Source organism: Sander lucioperca, chromosome 22 (assembly GCF_008315115.2).
Source record: "Sander lucioperca isolate FBNREF2018 chromosome 22, SLUC_FBN_1.2, whole genome shotgun sequence".
Lineage (NCBI taxonomy): Eukaryota > Metazoa > Chordata > Actinopteri > Perciformes > Percidae > Sander > Sander lucioperca.
Genome location: NC_050194.1, coordinates 12,025,788 through 12,044,056, shown reverse-complemented (window position 1 = coordinate 12,044,056; position 18,269 = coordinate 12,025,788). Strand labels below are relative to the sequence as shown.

Below are 18,269 nucleotides of genomic sequence, written 5' to 3'. Positions count from 1 at the left end.
TATATATACAAATTGTTTCAGAGAGCATTTGAACAGGAAACAAGTACACAGCATGTGACCACGCAGACAGTCAAGTCCATGTGATAACAGAGGTGCCATTTGGGTTTTTGCTATCCAAAATATCTGCACACATCTCAACACTTTACTTCACCACAGAGCATAAAGGAGGCCTATTTTTATTTGTTGAAACCTAAATGACTTTCTGTCCCCCTCACGTGAAGCAGTGTAAACTTGTGTTGAAAACTCGAGATCTGCAATGTAGCTGTTGTGAGATGGGAATTATTTCAAGTGTATATTGTGCAAGAGCAGAAACCCTGATAGCTCCATCATGAACTTGTCGCAGTTCTGCCACATCTGATATGAGCACTTTTTTTTTTCTTTGATAAGAATGTTTCCTTCTTTGCGATAAAAAAATATAAAGATAATAGCAAAGATGTAACTTTTGACTCCAAATAACATGCAATCATCTGGCTAATGAAGATCTGAGGGTGTGATTGTGGCAGCATACAGTTGTTGTCAAGGTTTGTGAGAAAAGCAATCTGCTGATCAGAATAATAAAATTAACCAGACAATTTCTGTTTAAAATAAACAAAAACATTCATAGACATGCAAACCTTGTCTTATTATCATTTATTTATTTTTAGTAATCTTTACACAGTTGTCCTCAATATTTTAATTGCATGAGTCCTTTACACAGCTGGCAAATGTAAAAAGAAAGATTGTTAAATGAAAATAATTTACTTATTCCACTTCAATATAAAATCTGCCGTAAAATAATACTGGACCTATAAAACAAGTCTCCTCTAAAGTCTAAAAGCCTGTGGCATGTTATTCCATATTTAGTGTATACAAAGTGTTAGAATGCACCAGAATACAAAACATGAAAAATTACTCTGCAAAATTATCAGTATAGTTTTAACTTAAACTGTAAGTTTCTATCTGTATCAGGGATCCAGTTGAGTACTTCAGGCACACCAGCATTAGTCACTCACATGCCAGTTTACCATCAAAGGATGACAGGGTGATGGCAAAGGCTTGCAGGGCACACATGGGGAAACTGTAATCCATGGAGAAGACATCCTCCGCTACACGGCCAAACTGCATCACAATGTAATCATCTGTAGGAAGAGAAGTGAAGATGACGGGGAGGTTAGGAATAAAGACAAGACAGACATTTTCCTTGTGGTTGATGATAGAAGAGGATAATCACATCTTACCGTTGTCTGGGTGGATGATCTGGAAGTTCTTGACCGAGGCCTGGGTGACACGGCCGTGGAAGTTAAGCACATATGACTGAGTCTGTTCGTTCCAGTTTGGGGATTTATTCACCAGTGTGACCAGGTTTTCTGTGTTGCTATTCACATGGCGGACCAGTAGAGTCTCAAGTTCCTAAAATAAGATTACATTTTAGTTCCTCAGACATATTTCACACATAATCTGCATCATCACAGCTTTTAAAAAGGAATATTTTGTTTAAACATACATTTTTTGGATGAACGGGCACTCTTTCATCGTTCTCCAACATGCCAGGGATGATCACAGTCATTTTCCTGGGACCCCTAAATCCTAACACATTTGTCTCCTGGAACATGACAGCCAATCATATTTTAACAGGTAACAATAACACGTAACAGGTTTTATCTCTTCATAAGCTTTGTTAAGTGGGATGTAAGAATGTATATAGTTAGGTTTGGACTCACGTAGCAAATTGCTGCCAGCTCTTGCCGCACTGATTCACACTCTTTGACGAAGGGTTTCTTCTCTGGGTTTTCACCTCCATCATAGACTGTGAACTTTGTACCCAGAACATTGGACCTGAAACAAATGAGTATGATGAGATAAATGGTCAGAAATCATCTTTAACCCCCCCCCCCCCAACATGGCAGATGGCCACCCACCAAGAGCCAGGTTGTGTCTGTTAAAAGGAAGTTTGTCTTCGCCCCTATGTGCGATTGCTCTTAGAGGAATTGTTGTGTCTCTGTAAATTATAGTGTGGTCTAGACGTACTCTAACTGTAAAGTGTCCTGAGATAACATCTGTTATGATTTGACACTATAATTAAAATGTAATGGAATTGAGGTAAAAATGTCAATGTTGCCTAAATTAAGAAAAACAGCCGTGGAAGTGAATTCACTTCCTTGAAAAATTATTGCTTCCACAAATCAAGGAAGAATTCCCAAAATGCACTAAAAAATGTACACCTGGGATGCAATTAAGATAGAAATCCATCAAGATATCATTTTTCATTGCCGATATTTTGACACCTCACAGCAGGAAAATCACAGGTGTAGATAATAATAATGATGGCTCCATTCCAAAATTTTTGGTTTGGAAAGTGTTTCATGATCCAAAGATTTTAGAGAATTCACCCTAAAGAAGCCACGGAAATGATGTGGCTTTGATTTTTTTCACAAGGTAGAAATAAATGAGTTGTACCTTAGTTTTCCTATGTAGCAGTTTGTATCTCTGGACAGATTTGTCGGGTCAGTGGAGATGAGATAGTTGGATGTTTTGCACTTTTTCCTTTTTCTGCCTGCCATTAGAAACACCTTGGAGATGGCACAATGAAAAACACGTTTTCTTTTTTTTTAGAACAGAAAATGAAGATAATTTAGACTTTAGAGAAATATGACAGCTCAAAAAAACAGGATCATGAAATCAGAACTAAAAACCAATGTGCACAATGTTTAGATTCAACTTGTGCAGAAGTGCCGACCCGCTTGCCATCCTCCTTCTCCATGTGGAGGTAGTAAGTTGGGTACATGCCCTTCTCCATGCCTCTCCTGTCCCTGGTGATCCTACACTGGATCGTCACATCTCTGGGGGCTGGACGCAAAGCAAACTTTTCAAGATCCTCCACTGACATTGGAGATGTTGCCTGAAATAAGAGAGATAATCAAAATAAGTGTACACTGCCACATTTTTGACAATACACTTAACAGTTTTTACTTATTAGGTCTCACTCTTTCATTTGATTCACTGCCTGAGGATGAACCCTCCCTGTAGTTGGAGTTAAGGGAAGCGAGACTCGGTGGAGTTTTCTCTGCTTTCTTTGTCTTTTTTTCCTTTTTCTCCTTTTCCTGGATTTCTCCCTCTTTGCTCTTGTCACTTATTTGACACCTGGCTGTGGAGATGACACACACAAATGTATTCTTTACAGCAGCTTTAAATTATTGTCAATCATAAAATGCACAGGGCCAGACTATCACTCACTTGTGTTGAGTTTTTTCTTCATAGGCGACTGAGGGGCAGGCCTCTGGGACCTGCCTTCCTCTTCATTGTCGCTTTCATCACATTTATTCTTCTTTGGACTTTCCATCTCCACCACTGACTCTACCTCTTGAGTTGAAGCCTCCTGCAAGTGTTTCTCTGCAAAAGGAGACACTTAAATGCTGTAAAAGCTGTGACTTTAAACACAAGATACATAGAAGATTATGCAGAGAGCACTGATATGTTAACAATAAATGGAACATGTTACTTTTACGCTCTTGTTTGGATGTCTTGTTTGTCTTCTGTAGGTCTTCAGATTCTTTCACTTTGTCTTTTTTAGTTTTTTTCTCCTTTTTCTCCTTCTCTTTCTCCTTTTCATCATTCTGTTCCATATCTGATAGAAAGCAAAGCAGCGAGTTGCTGATGAATCATTTATAAAAGCAAAGTGTTTCTTTACATGTGCATTTACAAGGGCCCAATGTGTGTGTGCATACATTTGTACTTTAACTTGCTCTGTGACACATACTACAGTATTTGAATCCTCGAAATTGAGCAAGTAATTTGCATATGCACACACACACACACACACACACACACACACACACACACGTAAATAAACACAAAGACATAACATTAGAACAAAATATTCTGCTTTGCATATTCTTACGTTTGGCTTTTTCTTTTTTCACTTCATTCTTCTTTGTCTTTTTTCCTTCCGTCTGAGCATTATTCTCCACTTCACACTTCACCTCAGGCTCTTTGTCAATCTCCAAGTTCATTTTCTTGGGAGTTACAGGATTCTCTAAAGACATCTCATCTAGCATCATTCTTGCTGTCATGTCACATTCACCTAATGTGATCTCATCCAATGGGTTATCATGGGCATGTTCAACTTGATCTCCAGGAAAAACAAACAAAAAAATGTGTATTTAATATCATTTAAGAGACTGAACAGAATTGCACCAAACATTGGAATTAGAATTTCTATAAAAAAGATAGTGCATATAATAATAAATGATTCTAAAACTAACCACTCAGGGAAGTGTTGCTCAGGGATTGGCTGATCAACAGAGGTGTTTCATCAGAGTTGGCAGCTTTGTGCTTTCGGTTCTTTTGGCGAGCATCTCGATTGGCTACCACCATTTGGGAATCAGCCCTCTTCTTTTGCTGCTTTTTCATCAAAAGGGTTCGCTGTGGGAAAAGTGTGGTATTAGACTTTAATCAAACTGTCAACTCAATGTTCATATGTGGGGATACAACTACAGAGAAGTTAGCATTTATTATCTCTGTATATACAGTGATGTCTTCCTGTGCATTTTTCTCACTTTCAGAACTTTTTTTTTACTCATACTTGTTTACAGTACATATTGTTGGTTAGCTGTTAAGTACAGGAGTGTAGGTAGGGCATTTCATTACATTTCAAGGTACTACTGCTTTTTTTTTTTAAACACATATGATAACTAAAGTCAACAAACCATAAGCTAAACATCATGGGTATTATATAAGGTTTGTGTTTCCCTGAAGTCAAATTTGAATGTAAGGATGCTGGCCATATTATCTACCCAGAGAATTCACCAGTGTTTTTGTTGTTGCTATTATTTGAGTCCCTTCTGATGCAAATTCAAAAAATGCACTAGGAATGCACTACTGTTTTTTTGTTTGTCTTGTGTAGCATAAAGGGACTACAACTGCATTTCGTCGTTTGTAATTCTTTGTTGTACAATGACAATAAATAAACCTTGAGCTATGTTCCTGGGTCAGAATTATAACATTATATTCTATTATTTCACCAAGAAAGGAACCAGATAGGGGTTTGAAAGTTATTTTGGCATAATTAAGATAATTACCTATAATACAACTTATATTGGTTGTAGTATTTTATTAAATTCTAAATAGTAATCCATTGTAGCTATTGTCAGCTGACGATGATATAACTACTCATTTACTGAAGATTAAAATTAAATGCAGGTGCCCATGCATCATTGTTACTGTTTACTACTATTTTAGTAGTAGGCCTACTATTAGGCCTACTAATTGGTTATTATATGTATGTAGTGCTCTACTGGATATAAGCCAGTAGCTCACATACTGTGCCGTATAAACAAACCTGTGACTTAAAGTTGAGCAGTAGCTTCAAACAGCAGGTAAGTGGTTGTGACACAGGTAGCCATGACCTCATGAGACTCAAGAAAGCTTTATTTATTTATTTTCAAAGCTCTGCCTTAGTTTTAACCACTTGTCAGCTAATGAAACAAGGAATACATTATATTCTTTGCTCCACTGTCAGCAGTGACTATGATAAGTATGTTTATCATACATATACAGTATGTTTTTGATAAAGGAACACACACAACTCTACTCTAAGTAACATCACTTTTAAGGCATTTTAAGTGCATTGCATTTCTTGTAGCTAGCTACCAGTTTAAATTTAACCAAAACATATCAGGGCTATGTCATGTGTAAATTACATCAACTACTTAAATAATTCTTGTTTCTTTACCTGGTTGTCCAGCTTCTGTTGTCGTATGTCGGGGTCCTCCATGTCTGACTAAAAGTCTCACTGCTAATTACAATCAGTAGATAGGATAGATTAAGGAAAACAACAGATGAAATCCAGCATTAAAGTGTGAGAAATGGTTATAAAATAAAAGAGCAATTAAATATGGACGCGGGTGTCTGATTGTGGCAGCCTGCTCCATCTGACAGTCTGTCCACCTGCCTGTAGCAGAAGGCAAAGTGGATTAAAAGGGGATAATGTTCTTAAACTGCACTGCACAGCTCAGTCAGTATGGGCAAGAAGTCTCGGGGGCAAAGCAGGCTGTTCATGACTTCTTTATAGAGATGCTAAGGCCTAATGTTATAGCTGAAACGTGAGACAGGAGAAACAGGAAGGCGGTGACCTGCTCATTTAGGTTACTACAAGTCAGCAGTCTGCATCACTTACCCAGGCGTAAACAGTTAACAACGGAAGCCGCATCAGTCACCACAAATTGCCCTAAGCTTCCGATTCTCACCCTAACGTGCCTTACTGTACTCAACCGTTACACAAAATATCACCTTGAGGGCATTTTAAAATCACCTAAAACATCACAGAAAACATAGGTAAACAAAACGACATTGGTTAGCGTGACACGCAGTCAGGGTTATCTCGTTGCCATGGATACGGCTGCCATGCAGCAGCGATGGAGAGCCTTGCAATAAAAAAAACAATAACAAATCCGTGTCTTTAATCAGAAAATAACATTGTTCATGTCCTTATTATTAGTTCATCTGTCTATTATTACGTCTATAGCGTTGGTACTAGTTTCATCCCGTTTTAGTACACTGATGCAATTGTTTACAGCCAGGGCGATTTATTTATTTATTTTCATGTTTACAAATAATCTAGTCACAAATTCCAGACAGTTTGTCTGGTTGCATAATGTTTTGTCGTTTATTAGGCGGCGGCCTAAAGTTAGGCCTACCTATTATTAGCGATTATTAGTAGTGGGCTTTCTGTTGCATCTATGTTTTAGGTGTATTCAGAATTTTGTGACGCACTACAAATAAGTTTACTTTTTTCTTTTATGTTATTCTATCATATAGTCTTAGGGTGTGTTAATTGTGTATTTTGGGTCTAGTTTCAGTATTTGTTCCTGTGTATTAGGTCTTTTAACAGAGTCAACAAATCAATAGAATAAAATATGAGTGATGCTGAGTTACCATGAATAGTGGACATTTCAAATAATTTTTTAAAAACTATATAAGCTATTTATATTTGTATTGATTTATTTATTTTTATAAAAAACATTTTAGGCCTATTTTATCAGGCTGTCGTCCATGGTTCTGCAGTAGCCTACATGATTCTCGAAGCGCTAAACAACTCTTTTTAAGGTTCCTTGCCTAAAACCATGGAACTTCTGAAAGTTCCTGAACCGGAAAAAGAAAAAAAGGATGTGGTTGCTAGGATACAACGACGTAACCAAAACAGGAAATGATCCCGCTTCATTGAAGCCTGTTTTAGTTAATGTAAAGTTTCGCTAAATAGCTTACTTTTACATGGTAAACACAAAACAATGGATTGATTGTTTACTTTGGTAAGCCTTTTTTTTTTTTACTACAAAATATATTTTTGACAAATGTGTTGTATGTTAGGCTATTTTATGACTGGATCAAATCAATCGCACTTCTGTTTTTCAGCTGTCAACTTCTGCAGTTTGCTCAATTTTTAATTCGGCTAAAGAAACATACAATGAATACGAAAACAAAGGTAGGCTCTGCAAGTTTGATCATAGCTAGTTAAATGTTAGGCTCGTTTTACTGCTCATTTTACGATTCATATTAGTTCACACTGGATACAAGTATTCTCTTAAGTAGACTATTGCCCTTCATGTAATTCATTGCTTTGTTCTGCAGGTACCACAGGCCCTGAAAGCTAAAGTGATGCTATGGTGAGAGCTGTGTCTAGAATCCAGATTATGTTCATTTTGATTGGTTGCTGCTTTCTTTACGCCTTGCAGGACTAAAAATCATGTCTTTAACCCAGTTTCTATTCTCTGGATGTTTTCAGGACAGATGTAAGCTACCATGACATGGAGGAGATCGACAAAATGCATTCCATTCCTGATCTGGAAAGGTTTTTATGACCAGAAACTCATCTATTTAAACACAATCACACGCACAGCACTGACATAGTTGTCTGTCACACTTCTTCTCTTCTGTAACAGTGCTTTATGCAGTGTGTTTAGAGTCGACCTACTTGAACCAAAAAGAGGAGTTCTGCTGGAGTTGTATGTCCAAGCGGTGCTTTTTTGCAGGGAGTGCAACTTCATAAAGGAACAAACTTCTGCTCTCTTGTCCATCATCAAGTCCATCCATGAGGCTAACATAGGTAAGTTATATTATTATCACTTATTATATTAAATCAAAGTACAAGCTACCTCTGCAGCTAACAGTGGTAATTGGGATGTGTTTGAAACTCATTTCTTGCAGAAACTCCACTCAACAACATAGAACAGTGTTTCAAATACTGCAAGGAGCTACTTCTCTGTCACTCAGTCAGGGTCTGTAAAACAATTCAGTCTTTTTTTACTCAGAATATCATTTTAAAACCCATAATTCTTAATGAATGCAATGTTTCATCCTGACGTTTCTTTGTGTTTGCCCACTACAGCGACCTCCCTTTAGTATCAACATCTTCAGCTCTGAAGATGTGAACTGTATCTTAAAGTACATTCATAACAGCTATGTGAGACACTACAAACTCTACAAATATATTTTCACCCCACAGGTAAGAATCTGAAATTTTGTTTCAAGCAAAATCTGCTATCATTCATTTTTATAAGACTGGGTTTCAGTAAAAAAAAAAAAAAAGAATATATATATATACAGTGCTGCGCATAAGTATTCATACCCATGCTAAAGTTGACTAAAAAGAGGAATAAAAAAATCATCTTTTGGAAATTGATCTTAATGCCTTAATTAAAAAAATGAGGAAAAATCCAACCTTTTAAGGACACCAATTTTTTTGTGAATGAATAATGTATTGTAAGGCATGGTTTTATTTCAGTTAGCCTAATAGCTGGTTTGATTTGCATTCTTTTTTTTTGCATCTTATCTCAGTTAGCTATTAGGCTAACTGAAATAAAACCATGCCAATCTCTAGGTATGGTGAAGGGTATGTGATGATATGGGGCTACTTTAATTCCAAAGGCCAAGGGAACTTCATCAGGATGCATAGTATCCTGGCTCCATGAAATAACTGGTCTTTAAAAATAAAAATCTGCCTTCCTCTATGGGAATTTAACATAGGGGTATGTATAATTATGGCCCCTGTATTTTAAGGAAGAACATTTATTTATTTACAATACATTATTCATTCACAAAAAAAAAATGGTGTCCTTAAAAGGTCGGATTTTTCCTCATTTTTTTAATTAAGGCATTAAGATCAATTTCCAAAAGATGATTTTTGTAATCCTCTTTTTAGTCAACTTTAGCATGGGTATGAATACTTATGAGCAGCACTGTATATATATATATATATATATATCTGGAGAGAATAATAAGTATTCTACGTATTATTTTTTTCACAGGTAAAACTTGATTTGTCTTTGACTTACTCTGGGATCTCAGACCAGGATGAACCTACCATGGAGGATTCTTCTGCTCCAGGTAATAATTACAGGGTATCGGCACTTTTAGTAGCATAAAAGTTCAGTTGTATGTGTTACGTTGAGTACAGATTTTTTTTTTTTATATTTTAGAGCACAATGGATTGGACAGATTTAGTAATACTTTTAAATACTTTTCTTGCACCAGATTTTGAAAATGAGATTAAAAAAGAAACAAGACAAGACAGCAAAGCATCCATCGAAGAGCCGAACGGAGCCTCACTCGGTAGGATCACAAATCACAAAAGGGCTGTGCCAAAATAAATCAAATGCATCCCAAACGTTGTATTGTAACTGCTTCATTTTCTCACTTTCAGGTTCAAAATCAGAACTGAAGGCACTGATCGAGAAAGAGGTCAGAGAGCAGATGATGCTTGTGTCTGGACAATTAGATCAGCGAATGAAAGACATTGCAGATCAGCACAACAGTGCACAAGATTCCCCACAGCCCAACCACAAGGCCAAAAAATAATGGATGAGAAATGTTGGTTTCCAATGAGCACTCACAAAATACGACAATTCAAGCTCAAACGTTATATAGTTTTATTGTCAATGAAACCTTTTTTCTTCATATACAGTACATTTATATCTGCATTTGTACAATTACTGTACATTTCTCAGGAATGCACTTTCAGGAAAAGTGCTACATATTAAACTAAAGAATGAACTGAGTAGGAAATGGTGTTGGTTAGTTTTTATAGGAAATACACTCACAAATAGTCTTCACAGTTAGTTTGAGTGGGTTTCCTATTGAGTAACGCTTGCATGCTAACAGCTACAGGATACTCCAACAAAAACAGTCCAAATACTGTACTTGAATGTTTCACATATTTTCTGGTACTGTTTTGTAACACTGGAATATCTATAAATCTGAACTTGTTACATTATGTGTATATAATTATCTATTTAATAATTAATAAGAGTGCTTTGATGTCCACTTCAGCCACACAGTGCTTCGAAACGCATCCTCTCCTCAGTTATAACTGACGATCAACAGGAAAAATCCTAAATACACATAATGTGCTTATATGTGATGTGTTATATTGTGCAATGTGCCCTCTAATGCAGAGTGGCACTGCAAACACGATGCCCTGACAAAGAAGAGTTCCAAACAGCCACAAACTTGGATCAAAGGGCAGATAAAATGTGCATGCTTATCTTTAACTTGCAAAACCACGGTGCGCATTAAACGTCTCGGTCCCCTGAATGCCTCATTTTAAAATTAAACAGTTATTCAACAAGACAAACACTGACATGACAGCACATGCAAATGTTTAAATAAAAATCAACGTGGTTATGTATAAGGTTGACCTTTTATGTTTCAAAGTCCTCCAGGCCCAGCAGCATGACCTTAGCTGTGTTCTGAAAGAGAGCGGCTCGGTTCTGCTGCTCCCCTTTCTTCACCCAGTGGCCGTAGATGCGAAAGGCGCAGCCATCGATGAGTTTGCGAATACCGCGAAGGGAGTAAGGATCCCTGGCCAGCACCTCCCGAGTCAACGGCCGAGCCCTGCGGTAACGGCTATACATCCTGATACAGGCCAGCACACTGACTATCAGCACCTGAGGAGGCAAGAAAGGAAAGCAGGTGAGAATGAAGAGGGTATTTGCTTCCTAAACCTTTCCAGATCAGGAATGGAAGAAAAAAAAAAAACACACTATGAATTACCCTAAATGTCTTTCTGGGACTGAAGAGTCGCACGTCCTCCTTCTGGTACTGTCTGAAGAAGGGGTGTGCCAAAGCTTGCTCAGCAGTGAGACGGACAGCTGGGTCCACCACCAGCAACCTGGATATCTGAGCAACACAAGCAAAATGATTGAAAGTCAGGACTAGTGTGATAATGTAGATGCTGCTGTCTAACAAACAAAACAACAATATTAGGGAGCAATAAAAGGATGATATTATGAACATTAACATTTTATTATTCAAATTCAAACTCAGTCGACAGAATATCACCTTACCAGATCTTTCACAGTGTCAGACCTGTCATCCCACTCTGGTGAGCTGAACTGATAGCGACCCTCCATGATCATCCTCAGCATCAGCATCTGCTTGCGATGCCAGAACGGTGGTGAGCCGGCCAGTAAGGTGAAAAGGATCACGCCACACGCCCAGCTGTCCAACGCATTTATCAAAACAAGTAAGCAGGAATTAGAAATAAAATTCAAGACAACACCTGGGATTATTTTACTTCACATAAATGTTATTGACAAAAGGAAAGACTTACAGATCGACCTCTTGGCCATAGCCTGTGTGCATTTCATCCATGGAACATTTCAGTATTTCAGGCGCCAAATAACCAGGTGTCCCACAAAGCTCTAATTAGAATAAAAGCGAAAACAGATAATTTAACCTCTGTCTATGTTTATCAAATGATTTACAAAATTAAACGGATCATTAACATTGCTTTTCAGTCATTCATACCTCTAAGCTTCTCTCCAGGTTGTAGCTGCACTGAGAAACCAAAGTCGGACAGTTTGATGTGTCCCTGATCATCCAGGAGAATGTTCTCAGGTTTTAAGTCCCGGTGGACGATGTTGAGGGAGTGGAGGTACTGCACGGCCTCCAGCAGAGCTCGCATCATGCTCCTGTAAAGCAATAGGTTTTACAAAACGCATCGATTTTAAATCACAATGCAAATCAATCTTCTCTGAAAATGCTGGACTCAGTATACCATGCAGCACTAAGATTTGTAACTAATTGTAGTTTTCGTACTCATCACTGTAGCTTGTACGAGAGTGTTGGTTGGCCTTCCTTGCACAATTGCAGGTCGGAAGCATTTTTCTTTTTAAGGCCATACTGTGTAAACTGCCTCCTTACTAATGTTCTCTCCTGACTCCTAAAGTCACCACCAGGAAATGTAATCTTCGATCATATGGGCAAATCATGTATGTGTATGACATTCCCCGAACGCGAACTGTCTTCAGTGAAAGTGCTTTTAAAGTTTTTGCACCCTCATCCTGGTATAAATTGCAGAATCAGTTTAAATTAGACTACCTACCAACAATGACACAGTTTAAAATTAGGATAAAGGACTAATTGACTACTAAATGTACATGTGCTGTTACTGAGCGCTGCTGGTGATTATGTTGAGATGATGTTAAATTGCCAACTGTCTTTTTCTGTTTTCTGTTGTTTGTTTTTCACTGTATATTTTAATATGGAACTATTATACTGCTGTCTTGGCCAGGACTCCCTTGAAAAAGAGTTTCTGAAAAAAAAAACAAAAAAAACACTTAAATGTGTATTGATGGCGGCGCTTACCTGGTTTCTTTTTCACTCAAAGTCACTTTTTCTGTGAGGTAGTCAAAAAGCTCTCCTCGCCTCATGCTGTAAATGAAAACACGAGATTGGTACCATCCTACAATGATTTCACGATTTGTTCACATATTAGGGGAGGAATTGTAAAAAGTATTGCATTTGAGCTGTTTGTCGTAATACTCACAGGTCGAACACCAAAAATATGAAGGTTGTGGACTCATAGGAATCAATGAGAGTGACTAAAGGGAATTGACAGAAAGGTTTCAACACTTTTTTAATCTCCAAGAATAGAACATTTAAGTGTCTTGCATTTCAAAAGAGCAGAATTCCAACGTACTGATGGAAGAGTGTCCCTTCACCATGTTGAGGACCTGGATCTCCTTCAGTGTAGAGGTTTTCACCTCCTCCAGCTGCTGGGCTGTCATCTTCTCCGCTGTGATCTCAATAATCTTCACTGCCAGCTCCTGACCCCTGTGTCTGTGCACACACCTGCGCACCACACTGCTCACACCCCTGAGATGCCATTGATACAGAACACAGCATGGCTTTTTATCATCTCAATAGAAAACTGAGACCACATTTCAGCTTATTTTGCTGGACTCACCTGCCAATCACCTCTTTAGGGTCATATTTCTGGTAAAACTCCTTGGCCCCCACCCATTCTGGTAATTCATCTCCAACAACGATGTCTTTGGTCATGGTTACAGCATATGAATCTATAATAACAAACTATTAGTCACATGTCTCACTTTATAACAGTGCTGCATGGTCTGTCTAATAACAGGAACTACTGAGCTAACTCCTTACAAGGAAGTGTTTTGTTTTGCTTCAGTTTAATTATAGTTAGCAGGATACTTTAGGAATTTGCTTGCTACATACACATCTCTCTCCGCTCTGCTGTTATTTGGAAATGTGGATTTGATCCATCCCCACAGTTAGCTTGCTGTGTCTTTGATTTGGCCTTGCTATTACAGCAGGTTCACTGACCGTACAGGAAGCTACTCACCATATGCAATCTAACGAGGGTTAGAACAAGAGGGAGCGGGAGACGGCGAAAAAGGAATCACAATAGTAGTGCCATCTCAGCTCGAGGAATATATCATGAAGCCATAACTGTGTGCGATTCAGCGGCGACAGTATCAAAGTTAGTTATAATGTTAACAGCCGTTAGCTAGCACCTGAACACTGTTTACATTCTAATCACATTCCGGGAAACAGCTTGTAGCCTGTTATTACACAATGTGGCAGTATTGCCCCCATGAGGCCGGAGTGAAGGTTGCAATATGGTTAATTTCAGGTTTCGTTGTGTTTTATTTAATCTTGATTAAAAGTCTAATGAGAGTAAATGCAGGCACAAAATATTAATGATAAGGACTTCCTCGGACTGATTATGTATTTAATCTTGATTAAATAAAACATTGTATTCTGCAGAAGTACATTGTCGTCAAATGCGGCAAGAAAAGTGGGACAGAGAGGGGAAAGATAGGCATCTATACCAAATTCAAAAGAGTATAAACGTTTTAGGGTAGGTAGCCTTCTGGGCATAGGAGAGAAGAAATGTATTGCCAAGGTTGAGGTTGGGGCACTAGCATGGAGGATATGTAGGTTAGTGTGTGTGTGTGTGTGTGTGTGTGTGTGTGTGTGTGTAATAAAATTATTGTATTTTATTATTATTATTGCATTTATTTTTTGTTTCGTAAAAGGAATTAGATTGTAAATCGATTGTCTGAGCCACACTCCGAAACAGAAGGGGGCGGTAATGCACCAATCAGCTGGATGCCAACCCCTGTAAAACACAAAGGAGAAGAAGAAGTAGGACATGGTCGTCATTTCCTGTAGTCTCACTTGATGCACTGAGTTACATTTTCAATCGATCCTTGTGAAGGTTTGTAACGTTAATATGTGTCAGAAAACTGTTTATTAATTCCTTTGCATGTAAAGTTTCTTTACAGAATACCTTACGCGTGTAGTGATGGTCTGTGAATAAAAATGGGGACCACCAGTCATTAAATACGCTGGACAAAGAGCGCCGTTTAGCTAACCAGGTTTCGAAGAATTAACGTTAGCATTAGCATAGCTAGCATTAGCAGGCTTGCTAATGTTGGTTAAGCTTAACAGAAATGCAAAGTTAAAATTAGTCGGTAGCTTTTCATGCAGCGGCGTATACAATAACAGTCGGCATAACCGTTCAGAAACAGATATTTTCATATAAACACCATAATAGCAGTATTCGGATACAGTTAAAAGCAGTGGCCCTGCGCTGTAATTCAAGGCTAATGCCGTTGCTAGCTGTCATCAAATTAACGAGTTCTCCGTTTGCAAACTAATCTGTAGTTTCTTAAAACGGTAACGTTACCAACGCAAAGATTCCGTGCCATGTTTGATTTCTTGCAGGGGAAGGAAATATGTCAGGTGCTGGGGGAGGAAAACGTCCCTCAGGAGGGGACAGCCCCCCTGGCCCACCTGAGAAGAAAAGCAAAAAAGAGGAGAAGACCACCACCACTCTTATTGAGCCCATACGTATAGCTGGAGTCTCCTCTACGGTCTGTCATTTATTGTTTACTCTTACGAGTCACCATGGATGACTTATACATTGTAGCTCATCAAGTATTTTTTTTTGGCATTCAGGATTTCTGACATTCCTCACTTTGGTGTTTGTATTTATTCTGTGCAGGAGGAAATGGACATGAAGGTCCTCCAGTTCAAGAATAAGAAGCTGTGTGAGCGCTTGGAGCAGAGACAGACGATGGAGGATGAGTTACGAGAGAAAATTGAGAAGCTGGAGAAGAGACAAGCCACCGATGACACCACCCTGCTGATTGTCAACCGCTACTGGTCGCAGGTACCACATTTGATTACATTGTTTTAACCTAATTATGCCCCATTTTGAGCTGGAGCTTGATTTAAGAAATATACATGTAAACACATTTAGGGGGGTCTCATTCTGTCAAAGCAACAAACAACAAATGCAAAACATGTAAATGTTATCCAACTGTTTGCTTTAACCTGACCATTTATAGTAATATGTATTTTATTTGGTTTGTGTGCATGTAAACCCACAGTAGCCAATTAGTTTTGCACTGTGCTCAGTCTGTTGAAGTACCACAGTAATGGCAGTCAAAATATCTTACAATTTGCAGGACTGATTTTTGATGTACAGAAACTATACCCATAGCAATGCTTTTTAAATCCTTGCGTTTCTGATTTGCAGTTGGATGAGAATGTGCACGTTCTACGCAAACGTATTGAACCAGATGCTCCCGTGACATCTACCCCTGCCCCACCAGCGCCCCCTCTCCCTGAACCGACACCAATGGAGGAAGATGGTGTCATTTTGGCGTCCCCAACTTCTGCCGTGCCTCCGCCTCCACTCCCAGAGGCTCCGAACGAGGGGGAGCAGGCAGAGCAGCAGCAGGAGGATCGTCAAGAAGAGCAGAAGCAGCCCCCTCCTCCTACTGGGTCAGAAGAGTTGGTGACACCCACAAAGTTGCCACAGGACTCAACAACAGGTAAGCAGTTTTAAACAGTTTTCCTGACCAAGCTGATCTCTGGAAAGTCTCCATCACTCACTCCATTTATGGACTGCTATAATCTGACCATTTTATTTTAATAGAATTTGGATGAAAGTTTATACATGGGTATGACTCCACATTAGGGTTCAATATCAGTCCCCCTCCGGTATTCAACTTAGCCCATCTTTCTGTTATGTTGCTACTCTTGATACTCTTGTTGCTAACTTTGTGTAACTTTTGCAAAAACGTTTCAAATCTATCGTTTTATTGCTATACACAGGTAGAGTGCATGAGAAGATGTAAGAGCATGTATGCGCTGTTTAAGGTAATCACCTGTTGTGAAAGTGAAGGAAAAGGCAGTAGGCAAGAACTATATTACTAAATCTGACAGAGAAGAGAAAACGTTGGAGTGTTTTAGCTTTCTTTTGTTTTGGTAGACTTCTAGCAAAGAGCATGTAGAATTCCAGGCTATTGTAAAGCAATGCTAACCTCTCTCTGTGTTTTCCTCGTCCATTGCTGCATGCTTTAAATGTCAAGAGAACTTGCCACAGGCCCATTTTTTAACTGTCAAGTCAAGGGCTGTACAAACTCTCTCACACACACACACACACACACACACACACAGTTTCCAATTTTCTAGCTGAAGTTTTAATGCTTTGATCATTTGATCATCTGCTGATTTTAACCAACCTCTCACATAATAACCACCTCTTAACATGTTCAGATGCATCACCGCCCCCTGCCCCCTTGAGTGACAATGCCAAGGGTTTTCTGGCTACATTGGAGCACAGCAGCGAGGAGGAACTCACCCTGAATCTCCAAGACCGCATGCAGTTCAGCAAGGAAGCTATTGCCTGCTTGGTTTGTGTCTTTGACCGGCTGCACAGCCACATCGACAACATGTGCAAGCAAGTCCAGGCTGCAGGTAACTGGAGATGTTCTTGTTACTGACACATTCATATATGATAAGCCATTGACACGCAAACATACAAATAAGAAAGAGGAACACCTGCAGCACATTTTATATCCTTCCTTAAAACTAATTTCCTGCTACCAATAGTTATGGAGTTGTTGGCGTCCACTCTAATTTGGCACAACTATCTTGATCTTTTTTGGCAGCATGTGAGGATGATAGCCAGTCTGACATCATCAATGTGAACCACACTCTGCTGGAGGAGAACAATCGTCTGCGAGACCTGGCCACTCTCCTGCAGGGCCGACACCACAAGATGTCCATGGAGGTACGATGTCCTTGGCACTGTTTGTAGATATCAGCGTCTGTGGTGAATATTTGTGCTAGTGTGTGGGTATGAGAGTGTGTGTCAGAAGTAGTTAGAGTATGTGGATGAGAACATTGTACAAATGTGTTTGTGTATATGTAGCCATTGCATTTGGTGTATACTTATCACTGATGACAGCTGTGGTCATGACTTTGCCCTTATTGCAGTACAATGAGTTAGTGGACAAGGTGACCAGCTCGGAGACCAAAGTGTCTGAGATGGAGACGACGGTGGAGGACCTGCAGTGGGACATTGAGAAACTCCGCAATAGGGAACAAAAGCTCAACAAACATCTGGCAGAAGCCATGGAGCAGGTGTGTTTGCATAAAATTGTTAGTGTGCAACTTGCCTCTTTCTTTAGTGTGTGTGTGTGTGCGTGCGTGCGTGTGTGCGTGCATGCTTTTTATCTGTCCACAAGGCGTATTCATTCAGTGATAAGGCTCTAAGCATCAATCCGTGTCAAGGCAGCTGCTCTTATTGACGCACATCCCGCTGTCAAGGCGTGGATTGATGGAGTGGTATTTTTTGCATCAGCCATCTAAACATTAAAAAATAAGCATTAACTGAGTGATGTCATAGGATGTGTGTAGGTGTGCTTTCATGTTGTTTTTCTGTCTTGTTTGTTCCTTTTTTTGACCTATGTTCTGCATGTGCTGTCTGCAGCTGAAGTCCGGATACAGCAGCACCGGCAGCTCAGGTGGACTTCCTGGAGGCCAGATTACACTGAACATTCAGAAGGTGAGCATTCATAGGAAGCATCCCTTAGCAATTCTTGTTGTGTGACATATGCCTGTTTCTTCACACATAACTTACTTTATATCTCAGATGCCAGTTTGTGCTGGCAAAGCAGTGTTTTTAT

At 39.1% G+C, this 18,269-nt stretch overlaps 4 protein-coding genes across 12 annotated transcripts in view; 2 read left to right on the top strand and 2 right to left on the bottom strand.

The window, feature by feature from the left end:
- Window positions 1-611: 611 nt before the first annotated feature.
- si:dkey-220f10.4 (tubby protein homolog) lies at window positions 612-6,405 on the bottom strand. 2 transcript variants are annotated; one of them, XM_035997655.1, is made up of 13 exons: window positions 6,155-6,405; window positions 5,711-5,773; window positions 4,242-4,401; window positions 3,878-4,111; window positions 3,479-3,604; window positions 3,214-3,369; window positions 2,964-3,124; window positions 2,717-2,878; window positions 2,437-2,549; window positions 1,701-1,815; window positions 1,484-1,582; window positions 1,218-1,389; window positions 612-1,118 (listed from the first exon to the last, which is right to left on the bottom strand). In XM_035997655.1, the coding sequence occupies exons 2-13, from the start codon at window positions 5,750-5,752 to the stop codon at window positions 985-987; spliced, it is 1,674 nt and encodes a 557-aa protein (XP_035853548.1). In that variant the 5' UTR covers window positions 5,753-5,773; window positions 6,155-6,405; the 3' UTR covers window positions 612-984. The 2 variants fall into 2 exon arrangements, with proteins under 2 accessions (XP_035853548.1, XP_031147225.1); XM_031291365.2 differs by having other exon boundaries at window positions 985-1,118; window positions 3,878-4,108; window positions 6,155-6,404.
- Window positions 6,406-7,109: 704 nt separating this feature from the next.
- ccdc189 (coiled-coil domain containing 189) lies at window positions 7,110-10,212 on the top strand. Of its 6 annotated transcripts, none has more exons than XM_035997658.1 (10): window positions 7,110-7,218; window positions 7,390-7,459; window positions 7,606-7,640; window positions 7,765-7,825; window positions 7,917-8,080; window positions 8,182-8,252; window positions 8,363-8,479; window positions 9,282-9,360; window positions 9,508-9,585; window positions 9,677-10,212. In XM_035997658.1, exons 4-10 carry the CDS (start codon window positions 7,782-7,784, stop codon window positions 9,829-9,831), a joined length of 708 nt encoding a protein of 235 aa, XP_035853551.1. In that variant the 5' UTR covers window positions 7,110-7,218; window positions 7,390-7,459; window positions 7,606-7,640; window positions 7,765-7,781; the 3' UTR covers window positions 9,832-10,212. The 6 variants fall into 6 exon arrangements, with proteins under 6 accessions (XP_035853551.1, XP_035853552.1, XP_031147227.1 ...); XM_035997659.1 differs by having other exon boundaries at window positions 7,110-7,251; XM_031291367.2 differs by having other exon boundaries at window positions 7,112-7,286; window positions 7,760-7,825.
- On the bottom strand, window positions 9,889-13,873 carry phkg2 (phosphorylase kinase, gamma 2 (testis)). Its single transcript, XM_031291366.2, has 10 exons — window positions 13,625-13,873; window positions 13,223-13,334; window positions 12,956-13,131; window positions 12,803-12,857; window positions 12,622-12,687; window positions 11,782-11,945; window positions 11,585-11,675; window positions 11,319-11,472; window positions 11,026-11,151; window positions 9,889-10,919 (listed from the first exon to the last, which is right to left on the bottom strand). The coding sequence occupies exons 2-10, from the start codon at window positions 13,315-13,317 to the stop codon at window positions 10,674-10,676; spliced, it is 1,173 nt and encodes a 390-aa protein (XP_031147226.1). The 5' UTR covers window positions 13,318-13,334; window positions 13,625-13,873; the 3' UTR covers window positions 9,889-10,673.
- A 512-nt stretch (window positions 13,874-14,385) lies between these two features.
- Window positions 14,386-18,269, top strand: part of rnf40 (ring finger protein 40) — a 15,448-nt gene continuing 11,564 nt past the window's right edge. For 2 of the 3 annotated variants that reach the window (XM_031291318.2, XM_031291317.2), the window contains exons 1-8: window positions 14,386-14,503; window positions 15,013-15,161; window positions 15,293-15,460; window positions 15,830-16,127; window positions 16,855-17,055; window positions 17,250-17,371; window positions 17,578-17,724; window positions 18,074-18,148. In XM_031291318.2, the coding sequence (XP_031147178.1) occupies window positions 15,024-15,161; window positions 15,293-15,460; window positions 15,830-16,127; window positions 16,855-17,055; window positions 17,250-17,371; window positions 17,578-17,724; window positions 18,074-18,148 (1,149 nt within the window). In that variant the 5' untranslated portion in view covers window positions 14,386-14,503; window positions 15,013-15,023. Of the gene's footprint in view, window positions 14,504-15,007; window positions 15,162-15,292; window positions 15,461-15,829; window positions 16,128-16,854; window positions 17,056-17,249; window positions 17,372-17,577; window positions 17,725-18,073; window positions 18,149-18,269 lie in introns of all 3 variants that reach the window. The other variant, XM_035997726.1, reaches the window with a different exon arrangement.